At 37.6% G+C, this 16,381-nt stretch overlaps 1 protein-coding gene across 1 annotated transcript in view; it reads right to left on the bottom strand.

The window, feature by feature from the left end:
* LOC592828 overlaps positions 1–15,949 on the bottom strand; it is a 55,610-nt gene extending 39,661 nt beyond the window's left edge. Inside the window, exon 1 of the mRNA XM_030974267.1 lies at positions 15,347–15,949. Coding sequence (XP_030830127.1) covers positions 15,347–15,425 — 79 coding nt within the window. The 5' untranslated portion in view covers positions 15,426–15,949. The remainder of the gene's footprint in view (positions 1–15,346) is intronic.
* Between the last annotated feature and the right edge of the window lie 432 nt (positions 15,950–16,381).

Below are 16,381 nucleotides of genomic sequence, written 5' to 3'. Positions count from 1 at the left end.
AATGGCAAGTGTCGAATGCAATGATACGAAAATAGAGTGAAGTGTAATTCTCCTCATCTGTTGGGTAAATTACCGTCTACAAATCCACTGCATTTAACATTAAAGGTACAATCACTTGCTCGAGAGAAAAAAAATCAAACGATAAATTTGCTCGTAATGGTCTTACGACATATAAAGTATATCTTCTAAACGATTTTGAAAGCAAATGTATTGGACATGAGAAATGAGCAGACAGCTACTAAAATCGAAGTAGTAGTCCAACGTGTATAAATATGAGACGCGATTTTTCTTTTTTGTAAACGCAATTTCGATCGAGATGTCAGAAGTTTGTTATACATGTATTTTGCTGGTCCAGAACGCATCTACTACATCAACAGCCAGCACAGAAAAAAAAAATCATTTTTAGTTTCTCTCAAAATGCAATACTTAATTACCTACGAATGAAAGCCAGTGGTGAACAAATGCAAGAGAGAGAGAGAGAGAGAGATGTAGACATAGACGGAGAGAAAAAGAGTACGAGAAGGGGATAGGGGCGGGGGCAAGAAAGAGAGAGAGAGAGAGAGAGGAGTGAAAGATGTTTTCAAATTTCACTTGGCATACACCCAAACCATTTTTAGTTGGTCAAGGACTGAGCAGCAAGGATGTACCCGTTGCCGAGTCCACCGACTGGGGATGAAGTAGGCACATAGTGGTCATGTGATGCCCCGTTACGCCATAGGCTTCCTTGCCAGTAATTTATTCAGGAAACTTCCCGTTTACCATCCCGTAACTCGGACTAAACTAATTTTTGGACGATATCATATCCACGATGGAGGTATACAATATTCGGCCCACTGAGACACAAACCTGAGCAACCATTTGGCTTAGATCACAAAATAAGAACGATTATATTACGTTGCCAAGTCCAAGGTATTTGTTCATTTGATGTCCCATGTGTTACAACTTATAAGCATTGTAAAGTTACAATTATGACATCATCTATTTGAAGTAAATTCTTGTAGGGTTATCACATTTATGAAGTTATCAGAGCTTAGATGTGGTAGGTAATGCGTGGGACAAAATAGTTCGAACTTGCCTGTGCATAAACCCATCTGAGCTCACTGTATGAAAGATATATCTCTTCTGAGGGGACGTTGCATGCATGTGATGTTGCTATGTCGAGAAACAATCGTAAAAGCTGTCAGGTCACCCCCTCCTTTCGTTACTGACTGTTTCGTTTAAAAGAATGGTCCGGTACGTTATTTTGCAACGAACCATCAAAACTATTGTTTATTCATAAGTTACTTAAAGGTAAAGACCAGTTATGGTCATGCGATTGCATTGTGAAAAAAACGTTGTGGAATCGATCAGAAAAGGTTGATCGTCTAGCATCTAGCATCTGCAAGGTTCTGGAATCATCAAAATGATAAGAAATTTGTCCCATTCTTCGTAAAGTTACAAGCACTATACACAGAAAGATGTATATGGGACTACCCTATATCTCTCACAGACCATGAGAGAAACAAATTTACCAAATATATAAATTAGTAGGCGGTTTCCCGGCAAATTTTTTATCATCATGTATTAGTCAAAACATATTCTTTCACATGATTGGTAATGAGAGCTTCCATTTCATTTTTTTAAATTGGGGCGTTTCCAATACTGGTCTTTACCTTTAAGTTCTACTCAAAATGTAACAACTCACGGAAGGAGAGAACGTTAGTTTAATTATTCTTGAATTATGGACAAGGTTTTCAGTTCAGCAGTCTTCAGCCTCCTTGGAAATCCAAAGCTATAGTGTCCCCAAATGTTTGGAAACAATTTCGAGCTCATTGATTAACATGTCATGTGACTTTTGTTAGTACTAAGGCATCAGATGTTACCCCACTCCAGGCGCGTACGCAGGATTTTTTCAAGGGGGGGGGGGGGGGCGGGTTTAACATTTATAAATCGGGCCGAAAATTTCGCAACGACTCAGCCAGCCGCTGAATAAGCGGGGGGGGGGGGTAAGAGGTCACTTCTTTTTTTTTTTTTGGTCCCAAAAAAATCGCAACGACACAGCCGACCGCTGAATAAGCGGGGGGGGGGGGGGGAGGGGGTAAGAGGACACATTTTTTTTTTTTTGGTCTCGAAATTTGAACATTTGACATTTTGCTCCGTTGGGGGGGGGGTTAGGTCAGCTTTTTTAGGTCAACCATGGGAATATATATATATATATATATATATATATATATTTTTTTTTAAATAAAAAAACAAAAAACAAAAAACAAAAGGAGGGGGTTTTAGAGAAATTTAGGGGGGGGGGGGCTTTACACACAAAAAATTACCAAAGGGGGGGTTTAACCCCCAAACCCCCCCCCCCCCCCCTGTGTACGCGCCTGCCCCACTCCCCCTCCCCCTCCCCCTCCCCATTCCAAACCCTTTATTTGCTGTCTCGTTATACATTTTGGTGGTAGCGAGTGTGACATATATGTCTGAAGGACTGGATATTGATGCAAAGAGTTGAGGTGGGTGGGGACAATTGGAGGGGAGGGCGAATTACACCCATCATAGGGTTTTCATGGAAGATCATCCTTCTAAAGGATCTTGAGTGATAGCACTTTTAAAACCAAATTACACTCTTATTATCCCATTTTTTGCCTAGAATCAGCGTTTTCAAACGTCTTTCAGGCAAATGTTTAAGGTGATAAATCATAAACAGCCAGAATCAGATGATAAACGCAAAGTTGTTTTGAACCCCACATACAAATCGGACCTCCCCAGGCTAATTAGACAGCTAGACCAACTTTTCATCAAATTTCTTTTAGAATTGATAAGAAGATGATGACTTGTGGAGAGGGTTTTTTTCCGAGGAGACTTTTATACTTACGAGTTGAAGACGAGTTCATAAACAATTTGAATCTCTTGAATTGGAATGAATTTGTGTTCTTTTGTAAGCGCTTTGTATCAACATCAAGAAAAGGCGTTTTAGAAACGGAGGATATTATCAGTATTATCATTATTATTCAAATCCAGCCGACGATACAGCTATAAAACATAAAACGAGCGTCTGTAGGGAAATTTGGTGCAGAAGCAAGCTGTACACCATCGGCCGAAACTGTATACTTGTATGAAATGCTCCAGAAATACAATTAATTACGAGGGAAATAAGGGAGCACCTTGACGTCTATTAGTAATGACACGCATATCTTTGGAAACCAAAGCCTTTGCAGCATACCGCCTAGACGTGTGGGAATACCCCACGTGATGCTGTTAATGTGTCTGAAAACAGGTATCAATTTTGCCGAGGAAATTGCCCATATTACGCCGTTCGTCATTGTCATTGTAACTCGGAAATTGATTGGTAGAATGCCCAGGGACTGTGGGGGAGAAAATACCGCTGGTTAGCTGATGAAAACAACCGACTTAGCATGACCGACACTTACTTCAAACTATGTTTTTCTCTCTCTCTCTTTCTTAGTTTCCATTTTTCCAAAAAAAATCAGCCATTGTTACGCATTGACATGGAACTCTGCCCTTTACCCAAGATTCTGCAATTCTGCGTTGAGCCGTTTTTTAAATTTTTATATCAGTATATCATCTCCGGACCGTGCTAGAACTATAATCAGATGACAATTTAAATTTGTACAAGCTTGTTTCAGAGTTGTTGGGTTTTCGTGTTGATTTTTTTTGTTCAAATTAAACAAAAAAGAGTGAATATGACAATGTTAGTCTTCAGACTTTCGTCATGTTTTTTAAAATATGATAAAAATCGAAATTAAATTAAATTGAAAGATTGGAAATGCCCCTAGGCTCTGTTACATCGAGCAATCAAGGGTTTACCAAGACAACTGTATAGTGAACCTCCCAATCACTTGCAAAACGGTTAAAGAGACCGAAAACTTTGTGCTTTTCAGTTGTTTTTCTTGTGAACCTTTCCTCGGTGTGGTCTCTCGATCTCGGTCTCGGTTCCGACTAAACAGACCGAAAAGTACCTTCTGACTATAAAAGTTTTCCAGAATATCTCCGAGAACAAAACCTTCAGTTTATTGGCCTCTCAGCCCCATGAGTTTTTTCTTATCCCAGCAGAAGTCATCGTAATTACAAATTGATCTTTCGCCAGACGAGTAATACTGCAGGTTCTAAGATCACAAGTAATTACTATTAGTAAAGTTCACTATAATCTTCAAGGCTTCCTTTGTTTCACACCTGCTCAAGTGTCGGGTAAATTATTCTACAGAAATGTGATTGAATTTTCTCGGAGACTTGAGTGACAGGATTAAGTCTCCATGTTAATGTATAGGTATTTTGTTGAAAAAATGAAGTGCTGCAAATTCGTAGTATTTACATCTGATTTACTAACTTGCTTACGTGCATTATATACTTTATAATCTTTAGTGAACTTATTCCGCGTATCGGCCCATTTGCAAGAACTATTTTAAATTCGCTTACATAGTTTTAAAAAGATTGGAGCTATTCATTTGCAGAATTAGAAATGTAGGAACGCTAACTCTAGATAAAACGCCAGGTATCTTGATCGTCTTGATGTTGTTTTTTTGATGATTAATCATTGACTCATTTATACCCACTTCTTTATTTTCAACCTACCGCAAGGTGCCCTCGTTTACCCCCTGTTAATCCCCTTTGAATCCCTTTATGATCCGACACGAATCCTCTCACCTGGCAAATTGGTTTACGTTTGTATCATACTTATATTGTGATTTTTAGATGAATGTCAATCTTTAAGATGGTACACTAGGAGAGTAGCGAGACCATCAATTTTATTATGAATGCATTGAAAAAAATCATACTCTCTCATAGTTTGATTATCAACGTTTACTCATGTGTGTTGATGCAATCGCGAGCTTGTGCGCAACTCATGTCTTCGTATTGTTGTTTTACATTATTTAAACATTTTGTCCTTTATATTATCAGTTTCTGAAAGTTATCAACTGAAAATCAAGGTCACGCATGGTTGGAGAACTGAAAATCATTTGTTTTACGATAAATTTACTTTAAGCGCTTTCTCGTTGATTATTGTGCTGCAATGTCCTGGTACACAGATGAAAGAATATAATGTGAGACTCTTCATAATTATGCTATGAAATATGACACTGGTTTCCCCTTGAAACGATCTATTATTTCGATGCATAATCATAATTTATAGTCTTGTCAAACAGTATAATCTGTAAATATTTGCCCTTATATAAGGTGTGATTTTCTGCGTGAGTCTTTCTGAGTTAGAAAGACTCTTGATACATGGAAACAACCGAAAATTTAATATTTTCCTTCAAAATGAAATTTCTCCACCAGAACCCCAAATTAATTCAAAGATTCCTCCCTACAAATGAAGCACAAACAACTTACAATGATTACAATCTCGTGAGAATTCTTTTTTTAAATAAAATATTAATTTCACAATTGCTTCATCCCTCCGTTGGATACTTTGCAATAATTCAAGCCATCTTATATACCGCTGAGCGATTAACTTGGCTTCATGTTAAGCTAGTAATTCCATACTTCCCGTTCTCGAAGAAAGCATTCTCCAAATCTCTTTGTTCGCTTGATGTCATCAATGTTTCACCTTGCAAGATCCCCTGGTGTGATAAATTTATTTTTGCGTCTAATTTAATCAGAACTTTTTGAACAATCGAAACACTTACCACCCACCTATCATGTTTTCTACTAGCGCCTAGTTGCAATTATTGCCTCATTTAATACTATTAATTCAAATCACTTATCGCCTGATTAGATTATAAATGAAGTGCGGGGAATCGAGTTATGAAATATTAATCACCTCACTAGAGGGCCAGAGCATTAAACAATATACCTGTACAATTAGATCATGCATGATTAGGTTGTTGTTGTTTTTTAGCTGAAGGTAACATGTAAATCGTTTAAAGATAAAATTGAGTTTTGGTCATGTTATATGATAAGCTTATGAAACAATCAGGAGGCTATCTCAGTAGGTTAATTATGTACTACAAGGTGCATATAGGAATTAGTATAGGCCTATTGTTAGGTTTCGAAATGAGCAAGGTGATAAGAAATTGACGATTTTGTTGTTGTTGAAAAAGAACATAGGTTGCACGCAGACATGGGTATATGGAACTAAACAAAAAAGTGGCATGACTGTTCGGTCCAAACACTTCAGCTGAGTATGAGGGCATTTGAAGAGCAATCTCTTTCAGGAGGAAAGTTTTTATTTAGACTTTTTCTTCCAACCTTGACATTAAAAGAATGAGAAAGCTTACAAATAATTTTTCACTTTTACGAGAGCTCCACCTTCTCTTCAAGATACTCTGTCCCGTTTGCAGCCAACATCAAATTCTATAGAAATTTGCAGGAATTAATATGTCCTATCTGTGAAATTTAAACATCAGCAGTGTCCTAGTATTCGAATTATGCAAGGAAACCCGTTTACCTTCTAGACTTCACTGTCAGACAATATTGAGTGATTGACTGACATCTTTTTTCTTTGGTAATAACATACATTAAATGAGCTGTAACGGGTACTTGTCTACATCATAAACCCACTACATATAATGGCCAAAATTAAACTGATTGAATCTTGTGCAGCACAAAACGTACGACCAGTCGGTAAAAAGGTCTGAATCAGACTATTGCTTAGGTGACTGCAATCACTTAAGTCGATTCGACAACTAATGGTCGTTATTATCCCACAAAAAGCCATTTTCAAGCCCTTTCGTTTAGAGGGAAGTTCTAAATTAGTATTGTCTTTCAAATGCCGTTGGAATTTAACCTTTTCATTTTTGTTTGGCCTGCAAATGGGACATAGTACCTTTAAAGGCATGGCAAGAAACTGAATTAGTCCCACACTGCGTCGTGGTCAGCAAGTGGAAACCGCTAATCAACCCGAGACTCTTGATTGACGTAATAGAAGAAAGCCTTATGCAGTTCTGAAGAATCAAACCCTGACCAGTGTCAGACTATACGTTGAATAACATAATCATCAGATGAAGAAATGTTAGGGCATATTGGCGACGGAATTCATTTATTACTTCATTTAAGCACCAACTAAATCCGCCAAAGCGAACAACATGAACCTGTGTGCCAGGAAACAATGATGCAAGCGATGACATATTAAATTTGTGTAGTTCGAGATGGGTGTCGACATAATAAGTTCTTTGTTCAAAGGTATCAAGTTAAATTAGATAACTCATATAATATCAAATCATTCATTGGAGACTTTAATTATTGCTACACAAACACAATTTAATGTTCAAAAGTAAGAAGAAATTTACTGAATTAACTCATCAAACACCAGGTCATTACAGATAAGTTTTTGTTAAAATATTAAATTTGTTATATTCTACATGTACATCATAATCACCAAGTGCATTCGACATGTTCAAGTCCTGTCCATGCTCTAGTTTCATAATTTGTTTTGGTCTTTGGTAGTTTTTGTGTTTGTGTTTGTTTGTTTTTGTTTGAGAAACAATTAACTCACAAAGTTGACAGCGTTCTATGAGTCGATCATTATTTGAATATGTACACTTCTTCGTCCACTGCAAGAATCCCGCCTAATCACTATTTTAAAAGCGCACATGGACAACTTTGTTATGAATAATAATCATGTTGGCTTATGTTATAGCTTGTGAAGAGATGTAGCGATGTAGTACATCGGGTCCACACTTACATCTGTGTGGAGAGTGGTCTTTCCAAACGACGTCGCTAGGATTCGAACCCGCAACCCTTTAGTTGATAGTCAAGTGAATGAACCACTGGGCGCTTTGGCGTGACACCTCTGAGATACTTTAATATTTTGATTTTGTTTGTGTATGTTTGTGAACAGCAGGTGGTATGGTCTTACGACTGACGATGTTATGGGGTGTATGGATGAGCGACGATGACATATCATTTTTCCCATTCGGTTTAATTGGAAGACATATGGCGGTTTGGAGATGACTAACACGAGCTCGGTAATCAACGATGAAGGAATGCAGACCATGAGGTGATCACAAGGATGATTGTTCTTCAAAGGTTACAATACAATGTAGTGGAAGCTTCAGAGAGAGGAGATGGAGGGGGGAGGAGGGGGGGGGGGGGGGTCAAACCCACCTACTTTCCCAAATGTTCAAGCCGGCCAATAATGTTTACTGATTAGAAATTAATTTAAGCAAGGCAAATGTAGAAACGGAATGCAAAAAACCCAAATGTCTTCCGAAGGCTACAGCCCCCCCCCCCTCCTCCTCCAAAGAATATATAGCTATATAGATATATATTCTCCTAGGACCGCCCTTGGCCTCATAAGATTAGTAGTATGTGAAATCATAGTACTAGTAATGCATTCTGTGTTTATTGATACGCCTTTGGCTATTGAATACCAAATTTGAAGTAAACTTACGCTATAGATAATAACTGTAGGAAAACTATGGGAAATGAGATGATTTTTTTTTTGTGATATCAGTTTCTTCTACTATATTCGTTTTGTTGTTGTTGTTGCGTGCTTTTTTTTTGGGGGGGGGGGTATTTTTCTACCGCATTCATCATCTGACTGACGCCCTTGATAGATGATTAAGGAAAATAAATTTCGTATAAGATCAACATCCGTGACCACTTCACTACACATTAACTAATTGCTGAAGTGTATAGAAATCATTTGATTTAATATAGAAAATACAATGCGCCAATCATATGAAGCGTTTTAGCCCCCCCCCCCCTCCCATTTCCCCCTTTCGCGAAGAACGCCCTGAGCCGAACTATAACATGTTACATTGAGAGAGGTAGAATACATAGAAACTGAAACTTACTGAGGAGGAAATATCATTCATGCTCACAATATTTGAGGAAAGTATAAATCATGATAGCAAATAAGATACGGAAACATGTCTGTGTTGTTGATATCACTAGCATAATTATTCGAGTTATCCGCGGACGAAAAGTGAAATACACGCACACACTATTTGCAGATGAAGCAGGTTTTGATGTTTCAAATCTGGTGAGACTTGTTTTGTCTATTTATTACCGGACTTTCGATGAGGTTCATGATGTGAGAAGGTTTGTTGTTGTTCCTACACTGTGAAAAGGAAATTGTCCAGTTTCACTGACGTATGAAATGCGTTTAGGGAATGGGAAATAATGACGGGTGATAGAGACAAAGGTTCAGTTGCAAAGATGCTTTCGCGTGGGTGTTAACAATACTGAGGAAACAGGTGCATGAATGACTGAAATAATATTAATATTCTCAGATAGTTCGACATTTCTAGGATTCAACAAGTTTTCATTTCTTCCCTAATAACTTATACAGAATCCATTGATCTGAAGTATTTCCCGGTCAAGAATAAAGGAGCATTTTGATTACATAAAATCCGAATTAGCCCAAAAGGTGACTTTAGCGTAATAACACGATAATGCGAAAAATGTTACTATTTGCTCACAGAAAAACGTTGTAAAATGAACATAAAAAAGGTGAAATATGAGTTTGAGATTGCTTATGAAAAAAATTCACGCTCGGTTAGTGAAACGTGCGATATAGTTGACAGATGACACACAGACCGTACAAAGTATTTGAAAAACATATGTCGTGATCTCCTTGCAATCAGACGAGCCGACTCCATTGAACACCTTATATATCAATTTGAAATCCAACTTCCACATAGGTCTGTGAATATTGATGTGCATCCCCTCTTTCTTTTCTCTTCTTTTTTCTGTCTTTTCCCCCTTTTTACCAATATTTTGTTCCTCCATATTTGTATTATTATGTATCCTTTGAGGGTAGTCATACTATCAAGCTTTGCTTATTTTGTCAACCCTCCTGTTTGATGTTCTCGATTAGTTACACCCAGCCTTACCTTATTCTACATTTATTCTTTTGTCATGTGTAAATTTGCAATATTTGTTTGTTATATATTTGTAAAAATGCAAAAGAAAAAGAAAATCAAACAGAAATAAATAAATCAAATCAAATCAATCAAATCAAATCAAATCAAACCGACCGATCCTTGTCCATGGAAGGTAAGGTTTGTCTGGTCTGTTGTTGGTCAGTGGCCCCTTCTCACAAACAGCTGCGATTAATCGCAACTATTTACAATCAGCCGAGCCGACTCCATTGTTCACCGACTCCAAACCGATTGATCCTTGTCCATGGAAGGTACTTTGTCCGGTCTGTTGTTGGTCAGTGGCACCTTCTTACAAACAGCTGCGATTAAAGATAAACTTTAGTTCTGGTTAAAAAAAGAAAATCAATTTTCACAGAATCTAACGAAACATACACTGAATGTTCAAGATTACAAATAAATGTCATGTGCCAAACAATTTTGGAAGAAAATGTATACTGGCTGAGTAATGAGCATAGAACGATAAGGAAATCAAGTAGTACCAGCCCCGACACCATTTGTGTTGTCCCATATACATCTTTCTGTGTAGTGTGCTTGTTACTTTACCAAGACTGAGCCAAATTTGTTATGAATTTGATGACTCTAGAACCTTGCAGTGCACACCAATACTTACATGCTACATGATCAACTTTTTCTGATGCATTCCACACCTTTTCTTTCACAATGTAATCGCATGACCAGAACTCAAGTTTATCTTTAATCGCAACTATTTACAATCAGACGAGCCAACTCCATTGTACACCGACTCCAAACCGACCGATCCTTGTCCATGGAAGGTAAGGTTTGTCTGGTCTGTTGTTGGTCAGTGGCCCCTTCTTAAAAAACAGCTGCGATTAATCGCAACTATTTACAATCAGCCGAGCCGACTCCATTGTTCACCGACTCCAAACCGACCGATCCTTGTCCATGGAAGGTAAGGTTTGTCTGGTCTGTTGTTGGTCAGTGGGCCCCTTCTTACAAACAGCTGCGATTAATCGCAACTGTTTACAAGACAGGGCCATGGTGTCGATCCCGTTCGTGTGACTTGGGTTTTCAATTTTACTTTCTCGGTTCAGAAACAAAAGCCAGGCAGAAGCACGAGTCTGAGATGTGTTTTGAATGGTTGATGTGACTGAATTTCCAAGTGTCTGCCACCAAAAAATCTTCACCCAGTCCTTAGAAATGTTTCTAGCACTATCGGAAAGGCTGTCAATGAACCAAATCAAGGGTAAATTAAATTGCCTATGTCATAGGACCTCTCCATTTCCCCAAAATATAAATGCAGTTAAATTTAAAAATGCAATTTTTTGTTTGTCTTCCTCAAATGTATAAATTACTATTAAGATTTGTTTATTACAAATGTTACTGTTTTGTAGGGGGCATTTAATTGCTTTTCAGTGTACCTCTCCATTTCCTCAAAATATAAATGCAGTTAAATTTATATTTAAAAAATACAAAAATAAATAAATAAAATAAAATCAATTTTTGTCTTACTCAAATGTATAAATAACTATTAAGATTTGTTTATTACAAACGTAACTGTTCTGTATAGATTTTACATTGTATTCGTTATTATGTATCGTATTCTGTTAGAAATGAAAAAATAAAAATGAAATGAAATGAAATGAAATTGCCTGTAGAAATCATCGGCATTCAAAAAGCGCTAAACAATTCAATTAACATTGTCTTAGGTTGTTTGCTTTTTTCTTTATATTGATTTTTTTTTTTTTTTTTTCTTTGGTTGTTTTTTTGCATTGTCTAGTTTGGTTTTTTAAAGTCTTTGAGATCGTGTTTTCCATTCATGTTCTATTAAACGTGAGATATTAAGAATGACATGTATTTTTAAAGAATTTATCAACATCATTGAACCAAAGGATGATACACACATATATCAGTAGTACAAATGTACCCTCGAGAACCCGGGACTAAAATATACCAAGCCCACGTACATATTTCATGAATTGCTTACGTCACAATAGGTGTGGTCATTATACACCCCCTATAGCTCATACCCACATCGACCAGATGCATACGATTAATATCATATTCTTTTAAAGGAACGAATAGTAGCACGAGTCGAGACTCTCAACAATTATTTATTCTTTTCTTGATAGTTTCCGAGTCTAAGAAAGATTAATCCTTGTCATAAACTTTGCTGCCGTATTCTCAAAAAATGAAATAGAATGAAAAATAAACGCAACATAAGTTTGTCTTCTTCACCGACATAACTATACCATTATAATGTCATCAGGGAAAGGAGAAATATAACAAAAAAATATGTGGAAGGAAGTGACATTGCTATATTGATGTCATTGGTATACTGATGTCATAAGCGCTGTTTTATAATCTCCAGAAAAAGGGGCGTACTCTCTTTTACTTCAAATGTTACTTTATATCTTGTACCTATCTATCTATCTATCTATCCATCTGTCTGCCTGTCTACCCATCCATCCATCTATATATCTATCTTTCTATTTCCATCTATCTATCTATATATTGCCATCTCTCTCTCTCTCTCTCTCTCGCTCTCTCCGACTCTTTATCTATCTATCTATCTAACAAGAGCACATATTTTTCACTACGAATTGTGCTTTATAAGTCAATGAGTATGACCTACTCGCCCATATCTTTGATTGAGATATCGGCATCATAGGCCTATGAAAAGGTCTCTGTAACGTTAAAGACTGTCGCAGTAGCAACAACACAAACAAAGGCCATAAGCAAGAGTCTCACATTGTCCGTCTACCAACTAGATACCATCAATCTAATAACGAACAGGCCTCTTCTTCCTATTAAAGAGAACGTTGTGATCTGGTAAGAGTGAGCAATCTTCGTGAGCTTTCACATTCTTTCGCTTTAGGCCAGTTTGAGAGAACATCTTAAAACAAAATAAAGTCCTTTGAAAAAGGACAGCTCTACAAAAGCCCTCATATTTGAAATAATATGACTAGAAAAAAAAGGAAAGCTTAAACTAAGTATTCATGTTAAATGTGTTTGTAGTCCCATATACCTTTGCGGTGTGCAGTCAATGTAATATTAAGCAAGACTGCGTCCATTTCTGATTGTTTTGATCAATCAGTGTCAATTCTGAAATGTATTCACTACAAACTTAATCTTTCCTAGCTGCTTCCGGACAGTTTATGTCACAATGTTCGCTTGACTACTTTCCGGCTTTACCTTTAAACTTGTCTATCGCATCTCACTTTCTCAAACATGCGCGAAGCGAGTATAGCATCATCACGTTTTAAACTGGGAGCTTTAGAGGTTAAGTTCAAGTCCTGCATACCAGGCGTGCCTACCGCATCACGTCCGTTGGAAACTACTCGGCAGTGATACCTTAACCATCTGTTGTGTGCTGTGTGTCTTCATTCCAAATCTCCCATGTGATATTATACAAGATGGTGACTTTAGTGGGGGAGGGGCGGGAGGGGGGGGGGCAGATCCCTCTCCCCATGGGGTGCATTGGGACCTCAGTCACACCAACCAAACCAACACTATATTGACAACTGTACACACCGAACAATACCCCCAATGGAAAGAATCGAGCGGTATGGGATCGACGTGGACTTGGTTTGGCGATGTGACTTAGGCATCACACGGATATGTCAAAGGCAAAGGCACCCCAACACCAGTTTTCGATCGAAGATTGTGTTTGTGTGTTATTATTATTGGCCCTGTTTGAGCCTTTCAAATCTTTAGGAATTACTAACGTAATCGACATGAACAAGATTGCAAAGATTCTCAAAACATTAATATGATCAGCATCAGGCAATTTCCCAGCCGAGTGCTGTCTGTTTATATGTTGCGAACATGAAAATTAAATTGCTTACAACCCGAACATGATTTCTATAAGCAACATGCCTACAATATGGTTTGAGATTGCACTTGAGTCGATTTCTATAAAGTCTTTGCGCTCGTTTTACTACATAGAATACGTATACATCAGAATGAAGCTGTCGAAACCTGCTAATGAAAAATTGATAAATGGAGAACACACTACAGAACTTGTTTTTTTCCAAATACAACATTATATCCATCCGGTGGCCCACGGGCTGAATTACATGAGATGTACAATATGAAAGCAAAGAAAAGAAGATATGGTACAATTTGTCCTTGTTTCCACGAAGTGACGGTAGTGAGGAAAATCGTAACGTCGTAACCGTCACTTCGTGAAAACAGCGACGTATATTGTTGTATTATAAAAGTATATTGTGTGTTTTATCGTCAAAATCATATTTTTGAGGCAATTTCCGCATAAACATTTGTTTCAATAGCTAAGCAAATACCTCCCACGAACACACACACGCACACACACACACGCACACCCACGCGCGCACACATACACACCACCACCCACATACACAATTTAGGAATAATGAACATAGGCAATAGTTTCGATAATCAAATTCATTTATATATCCCTTGATCTAGTGAAGGACATCATCCTCAATCGATGATCGATATTCAAACTGCCTGGTATTTACGAAAGACTAAATTCTTATCAGAAATGACATTGGCATTTCGGCTATCGCTCCCCACATCCGACAAACTGGTTTCACTCAATGATCATATTTATTATGAGAATTTTCTGCAAAATTAAGCCTGTTTTGTTACCAATTTAACGCGAACCAACGCATCAAAAAGTCAGTGGTATGTTTTTTTATAACAGTTTTACTGTGTTTGCGATACGGCAGAATGTGGCAGTCCTTATAAAATAAATATTACAAAGACCGATGACGTTTGCGTTTTACTTATAACATTCAGCCTGTTTACATGAGTAAAGAAAATAGCATGAACGTGAAACAGAGTGCACCTCCGGATCTTATTATGGATAAAGGCCTAGGCCTATTTATCTTTTACATAGCCTAATACTTAACATTCTCCATGTACCAAAATCCTTGACGACTGTTACAAAAAGAAAGGGAAAATATCAAGTAAGTAACGTGATTATTATCAGGACTCTCTTGTAAGTTGTAACTTGATCATTTCTAAACAGGGAAAACTTCACAGCATCTTAGAACTGTGAGTATCTTGTCCAAGGTAATTGACTGATTTTGCAATTCATTTCGAGGTGGGGCCTACGCCCAAAGTATGCAGTTTGATACAAGATAACCAACGCATAAAAGGAAATTAAATATATTTTGTGAATAATGCTTTTGATATATTGAACATCGTTTTTGCTAACTTCCATCAAAAAACGTTTCAAACATTATAACTGAAAGGAATAGTGAAACTTCACAGGCTATAGTACATTCTTGGGAATACGTGTAAGAGAGAGAGAGAGAGAGAGAGAGAGAGAGAGATGAGAGGGAGAATTCTGTGTCATTTAGACATCATAAATCATAGGAAATAATGGAAATAATGATTTCTACGCAAAAGTGGTGACAAGTTTGAAATCGTACATAACGTTCAATTGCAAGCACAACAAAGATACAGCATAACTTTTTTATAAACAACAGAAAAAGAGAGAAGAAAAAAAAAATGCAAAGGATTATCATTAATTTCATCGATGAGAAAGGAGATAAATAACGACATTCCTAAATACTCACCTAAAAATAGTGACGAATAGAGAAGAAAGCCAATAATAACAATCCGCATTGGATAGCGCAAGAGTCCCTGTAAATCCATCTTTAGATCAGCTGCTATTCAACACAAGCTCACAGGAGCAAGACTTCTGGTTTTCTCTACGAACAAAACACCGAAAAGTCAATCCAAAAATCACAAGAAGTATTATCCAATCACGAATTTGGTCAGTTGAGTTCGAGTGATATTTAGTCGTCGCTAAAGCTCAGTGATATCCTCCACCATAATGTTTCATGACTGCCAATGCCAGGTGGTTGGCACAGGTTAAAAAAAACAAAAGTCAACACATTCAGCAAATTGTCAGACTGGCCGAGATAGAATGAAGATCGAGATCAAACATCACCCGACCCTCCCCAATCTCTAACGAGTTTCAGCGACAACAAACTTTCGCACGTAAAGAAGTTTTGCGCGCTCGTGCCAGTCGTGTGTCGTCTGTGTGGATTGTGCAAGTATTTAATCCGCTGAATTGTGCGAGGCTGCCCTATTGGTTAGTGAAATGATAACGCGCGCGTGCGTGACAGTTCCATTTCCGTCTAGCGGTCATGCACATCGCCAACTTTCAAAGTTTCTTAATCGGTCGATTCGCCACTCTGCAACTTGTATGACTAAAGAAAGACAGGTGGTAGGCAACTTTAATAGAGGCATAATGTATACTAGTGTAGTGTTCAAAAGCTTACATGTATGTATTTCATGCAACTGGAAAACTTCTCTCAACAGTGGTGAAAATTGTACAGACATAACAAATTGATTGCGGAATAGAGGAAGTATTAGTCGGACATTGATTAGAGAAAACATGTAGTTCGCGCCATTATACTTGCACAAATCTCTCGCCTAATCGCAAGGGCATGCTATCGTCTGGAAATTGAAGTTCATTACGTTTGTCATGAACGGGCTGTGTGAATGGTACTGATGTTGTTATTTGATACAGACATCTGGCGTGTTCAGTCTAGAGCCGACAGTACAACTATGTTTGTGTCTAGCCGTTGAAACGGGGTAGGCCC

The sequence above is a fragment of the Strongylocentrotus purpuratus genome, unplaced genomic scaffold (genome assembly GCF_000002235.5).
Source record: "Strongylocentrotus purpuratus isolate Spur 01 unplaced genomic scaffold, Spur_5.0 spur5_scaffold_7, whole genome shotgun sequence".
NCBI lineage: Eukaryota > Metazoa > Echinodermata > Echinoidea > Camarodonta > Strongylocentrotidae > Strongylocentrotus > Strongylocentrotus purpuratus.
This window is presented reverse-complemented; position numbering and strand designations above follow the sequence as displayed.